Below are 10,561 nucleotides of genomic sequence, written 5' to 3'. Positions count from 1 at the left end.
ATGAATATGTACATCAAATACACAACAAATAGTTGTTCCAATTTGATCCATAGATCTTGAGAGGATGAAACACCAATAGTGAATGGAATGACTTCTTCAGATAAGGTAGAGTTTAACCAAATGAGGAGATTCTGACCTTTTTCATACCATAGCTCAAAAGCTGGCTTGAGTGAATGATTAGAGAAAACAAGTGAAAGTTAGAAAGATTTAAGATGCTGATAGGCAAAAGGCAAGAGATACCAAGAAGGAAGCTTAGATAGGAAGCAACTTTACTGAATATACCTCATACTTTCATTAACAATAATTATAAGATACATTTGGTATTTATAGCATTGAGTTGTGATAGCAATTGACAATTTTACTCTTAACTATTCTAACTAATAACATTTATAGTTGCCATTCAGTACTACAGTCTGGTGGTATTCCTTTTCACTTGTAAGTGAGAGGTCTTAGATTCAAATCTCCTAGATGACAAATTCGATACCAAATTAGGTTGTCCATTATGTGGCTTAGCCGAACTCCCTCTCCCTTAGTGTAAAATATATCATTGTACTAAAATAAAAAAAAAACATTTACAATTACAACAACTTATACAAATAGAAACTAACTATGATGAATATACTTGATACTTTTTAATGAGAAATGGACAATAAAGAAATCATTTTCCATTTCAACCAATTGCATTTCGATCCTTTCAAATTCCACCCTTGTTTTAAACGAGCAAGCACAAAATTATAGGTATAACATTTCCCCACGAATTTAGTAATGATTGAATTATGGCAGTACATGTACATTTGTTCCTTCACCTTAGCAGCAAAATGAATATCAACGTACTAGTGACTTCAAATTCTCCATACCCAATATTGAAATGTCATCCTCCATAGCCCACTAGGGATAACTCTTCACTGGCTTCACAATACCCAATATCTTATCCTTGCAAGATCCCTCAATTTGCACATGGATAATGCTTTTGAAATTCCGACTAGAGGACTTTAAATCCATTGTAGCTTCACCTTCCAGAGGGTGGAGGGAAGTCATATAGAAAGGATTTGGAGTTGTCCCCACCATAAGACATTATTGCAGAGAAGACAAAATAGACTCAATTTAGCCAAGCTATCAACTCTTATTTTACTCTCTATAAAATACTTCTAAACTTTTTACAAAAAAGAAAAAGGTTCACATTTCTTTGAGGGTATCTTTCAAAATACAAACCAGAACATTCGAATATGATTCCATATTCAAGCATCTAACACTCTTGTCCAAAACCATTTTTAATCCTAAAAATGCTAACTTACCTACTTAGTGAGAGACATGTTTCTACATTATTACCGTCTAATTCTAATATAATAATGGAGGAGAGAATCTATTAAAAAATAAATAAAATAATCACTTAATTAAATTAATATCGAACAGTAAATTACTATAATCTTTATAACCATGGAGTCTAGGAGAAGTACCAAAGCATACAAAAAAGGCAAAAATGCAAACGGATGAACTGATAAAGTGTAGATAGAGAGAGAGTGTGCCGCAACATTTGACTCGGGTCGGTCCTATCCACTCCACAACGTGCACTGATATTAACATACGTTTAGCAGTTTACTGGTTCTCATTTAACAAATGACACAGTATAAGAGTGCAAACTACGGCTTTCGATAAACAAAAAATAGGAAGTTTTAATTAAAAACTTGCAGTAGTACTATTTACTTTATCTTTTATTTTGTCTTTATCGTTAAAACTCAAAAATTTTAAATTATTTTTATTAGTTTTTCTCAAAAAATATAGCAGGTTCGGATTTAATATTCTTCATGGCTCTTTGGGCCGAAAACAGTAGGTAACTGTGATTTGGTATAAATAACTTCTTTCTACAGAAAAAAAAAAAAAAATTCTTATTCACTTCCGTTGTACTTTCTAAGGCCTGGAGACACCAAATACCCTCAAGTAAAACCCAAACTTTGATTGCCCCAACAACCCTGAGATTCCGGCGTCTTCTCACCGGAAACTCTATATTCCCGCCAAATGGTAGCCAGGAGTTCGCCGGACTGGCTCCCGCCCGGATGGTCTGTCCAATCCAGATCCCAAAAGAGAGGTCGCAAAATTGAGGTAATACTTTGGCTAATTTCGTTCTTCTGCCTTCTAGGTTTTGACTTTGCTAACACACTATTTTGGTTTCTGGGTTGTTTAGTTTTCAATTGGTTGATTCCGGTTAGCTTGTGGCTGAGCTGCCATGGCAGAAGGCTTGTGCCTTTATCGATTTGATTGTGTTATTTGGCCCATGTTTCTCTCTTTAGCATAATACAAGTCTTATATGATATTTGCATGTTACATTCGCATGCCATTGATGATTTTCAATGATATGCGAGTGCATTTGTGTGCGAAAAATGTGTGTTTGCTTGATGAAAAGGAGTTGGATGTTGATGTTGAGTGATTCAGTTGGTTTTTAGTTAATAGGTGTTGCATTTTTAGGAAAATTCTGAAGGTTTCTGTACTGGGATTAGTAGATTGACTTAAATTACATGCTGCAACGGTCTCAATGTGATTGGTTTGTTCGCTGCTTGACAACAATTGGTTTGTTCGCTGCTTGACAACAATCTAGTTTGTATAGGAAGGGTTTGTCGTGTTCGGGGTTTGGCAGTGTGGGTTGTCGCTCTCTCCGTGCAGCTTCCAGAATAATATCTAGAAACAGTGGTGGTGACCTAAAACAATTTGAGAGTGTTTTGTTGAGCTGAGCTCAATGCTAGAGTGTATGAGGCATTACTAAGGGATCTTGTTGCACATAAATGTCTGTATAGTAGGTTTAGATGCAAACGTGACCTGGCTCACTAAGCTCTCTTTTGTGGTTTTCTGTGTGATTCTGGTGTTGATGATGGACATAATGCTTGAACTGGAAGTAGCTGCAGCACGACCGTTGTGAGTGAAGGATTGGAGTCTGAAACAAAAATGGATTTCTTTATATTGGAGGAATAATGTTTAACTTCTTCCTCTTCTGTTCTGATTTTGGTGACCTAATTGAGCAATGTAGTTAGAAAATATGCGAACTTGGAACAGAAGAGAATATTACTGTGTACGAAAATTAAAGCAGGAAAGATATTACTGAACTCATATGGGAAGTTTGGAATCAAACTATTATGTCACTGTGTTATCACTAAGCGCATAATCACGTTGGCTTTGCAGTTTTATACCCATTTGGAAACTGGGAAAAAGTTCTTTTCTAAAGATGATGCTATGCGCTATATCAAAATGCAAAACACTCGTGGTGAAAAGCCTCAGCCAACTTTGGTGAACATCCCAGATCACTCAGAAGAAGTCCCTTCTCAAGTGAGTCTTTTTCCTTTTTTGGGCTTTTATCTAATCCATTTAATAAATTAATTTATTTGATTGATCTTGTTTGTTATCAAAAGCTTGAAGTGGATCCAACGGAATGTCCTGAATGGTTGCCTAACGGTTGGAAAGTGGAGCTGAGGACACGACAGAGTGGTGTGCAAGTTGGAAAAGAATACAAGGTAACATTTATGTGAATTTATGTTATGTGTCTATTGCCGTTATTGTCCGGTGAATTTATACTTAATACCTTTTTTATTGTAAGGCCATTACAAGTGGCTGCTTATTAGTTTTACTTAGGAACTCCTAGGTTGTTATTAATGATGATATTGTTAGTAGTATTTGCAAAAAAAAAAAAAAAAAAAAAAAAAAAAAGATAATGATTTAGCTAATATTCCATGTTGGTGTGGCACGTACATATTTGACGTGTAGCTAGTGTTCCAAAATGCAAGGTTGGCACGGCACATGCATATTTGACATGTGTGTGAGATATGTCGAGGCTCAATATTTACTGTTGTATTGATGATTTGATGGCAATTTAGATTGAATACATATTTAGGTCTATCAGATATTTTCCATCCAAAATTTGGTCTAAGGGTACGTCAGAATAGTTGTGCACATATTAGTGCTATAGTTATTTTAGCAACTATATTAGTAACATTACTTAGATATAAGATATTAAACTTTCAAAAAGAATATGTTGAAGCAAGTAGTAATTTATGCCTTCCATGATATAGGTTGGAAATAAGTATTAGGATAATGGTTATGGCATGTTTGAAGGAATCTAGTTGTTAAACTACATTGTTTTCATCTGAAATTTATTGCTACACTTATTCATCTTAATGCTAGGTGTTAAACTATATGCTATGAAGGAAATATGGCATGAAATTCTATGGTTCGACTCTTATCTTTAATGGTAACATGTGACATGTCATTAAGTCGTTAGCAATAATTTTGCTAGAATTCTAGAAATTCTTTATCTCCAATCCTTGTCTTGCATACTTGTGCCAACCATAAGCTGTACCATGTTGTTTTTTTCATCCATTCATAAAGTGATTATATTTGCTATTGTATTATGCGGTGTAAGCACCTGTCTATTGTACAACTTAAAGAGAGGGTCTATGTGGTTTTACAAAAATAGTGTTGTAACTTTACTGTTGTATTGACTGATTAACTTTTTCTATTGCAGTGTTACATTGATCCCTCCGGAGAATGTACATTTTATTCCAAGCCAGAGGTATTTCGATATCTCAAAACTGTAAAACGGAAGAGTTCGAAGTCTGGAACTCTAACTATAAGCAGCAAGAGATGCATAACGGAAAAGAAGGCTGTCACTACCGTGCAGTTGGCAAAAAATGTTTGTTCCCTTTCATACTCTCTTGCTGTAATTCTTTTCCTATTTATTTGGTTGGATAGGGAAAAAAATTCTATAATAAAAAGACCCAGAAATGGTTTATAAATTGAAATCCTCAATCGAGAAAGAAATCAAAATCTAACTACAATTAATTTTCTTTAGAAGTGTGCTTAAGTTTATAGAAAGGCCTAAAGTTCAGAACACTTGGCATTTCATGTGATGTAATATATCATGGAAGTTTGCCATTTGAGAGTCCTGAAACGTCTGCCTCCAATGTAATTCTTTCTTTTCTTTCCAACAATCGCATTCCATCTCTTAAATGGTTGAAAACTTCAACATGATGACGAGTTTTAGAATTGTCCTATATTTTTACTTTTTCATATGAGTGAGGTATCCTGCCTAGGTCATTATACGTGGGTCATCTAGTATGTAAAAATCAAAGCATGGAAAGTGGTATAAGATTTCTCTAGGCTAAGTATGCTTACCAATTTAATCATTGGAATAAAACGGATTAGAGAAATAGGTTTCAGCTGAAATACTTGTATACGGGATTATGAGATAAGTATAAGTTGTGGTATTTTAGGATCATTTCTTCCACTATTGTTGAATGATGATGTAATGGGGATACCTGAAAGGCAGACCAGTCAGCTACCTCACTAAACTTTTCTACAACTAGAGCCTAGCAAAGAGTGAGATTGTTAATGTGAATCCAGCCTGCCAAACATCCAATTGCTGAACCTCATCCATCTCTGTATTCCTGCAAATAACTTAACCTGTAGCCATTCAGCTTTTCTGAAGAATTTCAGCCATCTTTTGAGTTATTTTAAGGGAAACAAGAAAATTTTAGAGGTTGCGTATTTACACTATGAATGGATTAAAATTTCCATTGTAGTTGTATTGTGAAAAAGAGAAGTTGTAAACTGTATATTATGTTTCATCTAAAAAAATAAAAGAAAGAAATAAGAGTTGTAAAATGTTTCTTCAAAAATCATTCTAAGCATGAGGTGTCCTGATATGGAGGATACTTCACTTCCATATTTAAGTACGAAGGTTTCTATTGCATGACATACTGAAGATTCATCATGATTGCTTTCTGTTTAGGAATTTCATGTTATTACATTTGTTTAATCCAGTATGCCTGTTGATGTATAATTTAGGTTTATGTTGAGAAACATCATGTGGAGGATTTACCACCAGGATGGATAAAGGAGATCAAAGTTACAAAGTATGCAAATCGATTTAGAAGAGACCCGGTATAAAATTTAGTTACCCTGATACTTATTCTGGTTGGTGTTAATTCTGCTGATCACCTCTGTGCCTCTCTATCTCTCTCCATGCATACACATGCACTTGTGTGCTTTCCATGCTTAGTGTTGCTTTATTAATAATCCAACTAACTGCAGTTTTTTCTGTGTTCTTTACTATGTATTATATGTTGATTTATATTGGTCCATTCCCTTGTACAGTATTACACAGATCCAGACTCTGGATATGTATTCCGCTCCAAAAAAGATGTATTTCGCTATCTTGAAACTGGAGAGATCAGTAAATATGCATTTAAACCCAAGAATATGTGCAATAATGATCTGAAGTTGGTTAATGATGAAATTGCAGTAAGTGCTCTATTCCTGCTGTTTGTTTCCATCACCGATGTTCTTCACTACTGCAATATTATTGTTCACTAGTGCAACACCTACATTATTTACGTAAAACAGTTTTATGTTTGATGGTATCGGTTTGGAATTTACAACTTGTAAAAAATCAGAATACTTATTGTTGTTTTCCTTAAAAACTTCAGTGCTAGAAACATAATAACCCATAGTTACTTGAAAATAATTTGACCACACAGGATACTGTGTGATGTATGACTAGCATGTGCAAAAACATAATAGAGTTCTAAGTGAGATTCATATATACGACTTTGGTTAAATAGTTGGTCTAGGTGTTGCTCTAATGCTTTTTGCATAAATAATTAGGCTTAATTAAAAAAAAAAAATATACAGGCCCCAAATGAAATATGACTCTTGGAATTATGTAAGTGAAAGCTTTCTTGTGCTGTGGCATTTCGATTTTCTATTTGGTTTATGCTGCTTAAAGTATCTGTTTTCATAATTGGTTTGGAGCATTGTTTCTGCTTTGGCTAACATTCTTTGATGTTGTACTAGGTCAATTTCATGCGTATTAACTTACCCATTTTAGCAAAGATAGAATTCCCAATTAATAAATAAAGCTGTTGAGTTTTCATACTTATCTGATATACTGTTCTGATTACCTCTCTCTTAAAGAAATAGCAGGTATTTAGTAAATTCTCTTTAATGAATAAAATTATAGAAGTATGAAACAAGGAACTCCAAGTTAAAACTGCTCTTTCTCTCTAACTATGACCAGATGATTGTGGTAGGCTTGTTAACAACAATTTTATCACTTTTATCTGTTATATGTTATTTCTGTGCATGTGGGAGATTTTACTAATAATATGCTTATCCTTGTTTTTCTGTTACTGTAGCCATCATCTACAATCAAAATGCAAAAACTTGAGCACCCAGTCACGAGGAGACAGCTATCACAGCCAAACGTTGAGCTCTCTGACAGACATGAAGGTAAAAGGTCATTGCTTGAAGGTGAAGGTTCTGCGAGAGATCCAGGCAAATTGAGTTCTACTCGAGATGAGCCTGTTTTGACTCCTCCTGCTTATACCCTGAATGAGAACAATTCACTTGAACCTGTGATGGAAAAATGCAATGTGAGAAGAGCCCTAGTACACTCGGGCAAATCGAAAAACAAGGAAACGCTTAATTTGTCTCGTCGGTCCTCAAAACGACTTGCTAGGAGCAGGTTAGAACTACCAGAAACTGAAATCTCCAAGTTACTAGACAAAGGAGTATCCTCTGAAAGTGTAGTGGCCTTTGCTTCAACAATTGATGTCATCCAAGAGAAGCATTTAACTGGGAACATACTGGAAAAATGTGCCAAAACTAAGGAAGATTGTTCTCCAGACACTTCGATGGAAAAAAGCTATGTCAGAAGAACCCCAATAGACTCGAGCAAATCCAAAAACAAGGAAATGCTTAATTTCTGCCGTCGGTTCTCAAAACGACTTGCTGGGAGCAGGTTGGAACTACCAGAAACTGAAAGCTCCAAGTTGCTAGACAATAGGGTACCCTCTGAAAATGGACTGGCCTTTGCTTCGACAGCTGGGGTTGTCCAACAGAAAAATTTAACTGGGAACTTGCTTGAAAAGTGTGCCAAAACTAAGGAAGATTGTTCCCCAAACACTGTGATGGAAAAAAGCAATGTCAGAAGAACCCTGGTAGACTCGGGCAAATCAAAAAACAAGGAAAAGCTTAATTTGTCTCGCCGGTTTTCAAAACGACTTGCTGGGAGCAGGTTGGAACTACCAGAAACTGAAATTTCGGAGTTGCCAGACAAGATGGCACCCTCAGTAAGTGGAGTTGCCTTTACTATGACAGCTGATGTTGTTCAAGAGAAGCATTTAACTGATAACATGCCGGAAAAATGTGCCAAAACGAAGGAAGATGGTTCTCCAAGCGGGTCATCATACCCAAAAGCTGAACTCTCGGAGAGACAGGAAGGAGAAAGGTCATTGCTTGAAGTTGTAGGTTCTGTGATAGACCCAGAAAAAATGATGTTTGCTGGAAATGAGCCCGTTTTGACTCCTGCTTCTTACACCCTGAATGAGAATAATTCGCATAAGACTGTTGAGAAAAAAAGCAACGTCAGAAAAGCTCCAATAGGCTCGAGCAAATCAAAAAGCAAGGAAAAACTTATTTTGTCTCGTCGGTCCTCAAAACGACTTGCTGGGCTTGAACCAGAGGAGGTTGCTAACTTGGCTTCCAGTGAACGAGTTGTTCAAGCTCCAACTAGGAAGCCTAGTAAAAGTGATACCAGTCAAGACGTAGGTTTGGCTTCAGATCTTGTAAACAGAGCATCTCAGCAGCTTGGGGCTGCATCAGAAGCAGAGGTTTCACATCATGCTTTAACTGACATAAAATCTATATCACATGAGGACAAGATGCCAATTGATGACCCAGTGGTTCCCAGAGCGCAACAAGAGCTGGAAACTGAGAAAATGGATGCTGAGAAGCCAGAGCCAGAGCTCAGCTTTCTGTTTGGTTCAGACCCATGCTTAGAATTCGCATTCAAAACGCTTACAGGGGAATTGCCAATAGCTGATACTGTGGATAACAGATCCATTTTGAGACCTGCAGCTGATATGCTGCATAAAAAAAATTTACTTGACAGTGGGATGGAAAAGAACTGCAGTAGAAAACCAAGGGCTAACAAATCCAAGAAAAATAAAGATCTTAAGTTGTCCAGTTGGTCTTCAAAACAGTATGCTGGGGTTCAACCTGAGCTGCTGGCTAATACTACGTCCAAGGAACGAGCTATCCCAAATGCAACTGAAAATTCATGTCAAAGTATAGCCATCCCCCCGGTGGATTTGGCAGATGAAGCATCTCAACCGCTTGAGATTACACCAGAGGTGAAGCTTGCCAGTCGTGCTTGTACTGCTATATACAATTCAATGCAAGAGGAGACGTCATACAAGAGAGCGAAGGCTCTTGAAGAGCATGCTGTTCCTCAGGAGAAACCCCAGAAGTTTGAAACCGAGAAGGCATATGTTGAGAATCCAGAGCCACAGTTCCCTTTTCCTTTCACGGATTCATGGTCTGACCCATGCCTCGATTTTGCATTCAAGACTCTTACAGGTGCAATTCCATTAGAGGATGATTATTATCAAGGTTACTTCCAAGAAAAACTTGACACATCTCACAATATGGCACTATCAGATTTTGGCTCACCTAGCTTGTTTCGAAGTGATAATTTACCTCAGTTCAATCCACCAGAACAATCTGCTTTTGGCCAACAGTTATCCATGAATTCTGCATTCCTGCCTTCAGGAAATGTGAGCATTCCGAATTGCGGTGGAAGTGGTTCATGCCAACAGTTATCTAGGAATGCTTCATCCCTCCCAGCAGGAAATGTGAGCATTTCAAATTGCAGCAGGGTTTGTTCAGGTCAACAGTTATCCATGAATTCTGAATTCCTGCCTTCAGGAAATGTGAGCATGCCAAATTGTGGTGGAATTGGTTCAGGCCAACAGTCATCTAGGAATCCTTCATCCCTCCCTCCAGGAAACGTGAGCATGTCAAATTGCAGCGGGGTTTGTTCAGGCCAACAGTTATTTAGGAATCCTACATCCCTCCCTACAGGAAACTTGAGCATTTCAAATTGCAGTGGGGTTTGTTCAGGCCACCAGTTATCCATGAATTCTTCATTTCAGCCCGCTGGAAACATGAGCACATCAAATTTCAGCGGGGTGTGTTCAGGCCAAGAGTTATCTGTAAATTCTTCATTACTGCCTGCCGGAAGCTTGGTTGGTTCGCAGTGGCCTTGCGTAGATGATTATCATGGAAAGGTAAAGTCCTAGAACAAAGGTAGTTCCTGTCTGCAAATAGACAGGTTTCTAGAAGTTCTACATCTTGAAACCCTGTAACTGTATGTTGTGATGTAGCAGTGTAATCTGTTTGCATGTTTCATTTATTCTGCAAGTGCTTTCTTCCTGTGTATCGACTGCCCAACATAAATTTAAACTCGAGGGGTCACGCAAGTCATAACTGTTATTTAGCGTATAAAATACTGGCATCGAGCAAAACTGCATCCTTCCGGCATCCACCATGCCACTCTTCTTCCTCGTGATCACAGCAATCACCATCACGGTCTTCACTGGTAATCTCTCATCTGACTTAGACATTCCTTTTCGTATGGTGTTGGTGGCATTCTCCCTCGCATCCGGTGTCTGTTAATATTGAATCTAGCCGATTTCTGAATCGAGATTACGTTTAGAGTAAGTTTTGGTTCTTTATC

General features: G+C 37.2%; 1 protein-coding gene across 3 annotated transcripts; it reads left to right on the top strand.

The window, feature by feature from the left end:
• The first annotated feature begins 1,820 nt into the window (after positions 1-1,820).
• LOC103454798 (methyl-CpG-binding domain-containing protein 13-like) lies at positions 1,821-10,304 on the top strand. 3 transcript variants are annotated; one of them, XM_008394394.4, is made up of 7 exons: positions 1,821-2,100; positions 3,172-3,315; positions 3,399-3,500; positions 4,508-4,675; positions 5,830-5,925; positions 6,139-6,285; positions 7,179-10,304. In XM_008394394.4, exons 1-7 carry the CDS (start codon positions 2,017-2,019, stop codon positions 10,122-10,124), a joined length of 3,687 nt encoding a protein of 1,228 aa, XP_008392616.3. In that variant the 5' UTR covers positions 1,821-2,016; the 3' UTR covers positions 10,125-10,304. The 3 variants fall into 3 exon arrangements, with proteins under 3 accessions (XP_008392616.3, XP_070668171.1, XP_070668170.1); XM_070812070.1 differs by having other exon boundaries at positions 1,885-2,100; positions 2,603-3,315; XM_070812069.1 differs by having other exon boundaries at positions 1,937-2,100; positions 2,892-3,315.
• Positions 10,305-10,561: the final 257 nt, after the last annotated feature.

This window comes from Malus domestica, chromosome 14 (assembly GCF_042453785.1).
Source record: "Malus domestica chromosome 14, GDT2T_hap1".
NCBI classification, from domain to species: domain Eukaryota; kingdom Viridiplantae; phylum Streptophyta; class Magnoliopsida; order Rosales; family Rosaceae; genus Malus; species Malus domestica.
The sequence above is the reverse complement of the archived record's forward strand: the minus strand, read 5'-3'. Positions and strand labels throughout refer to the sequence as shown.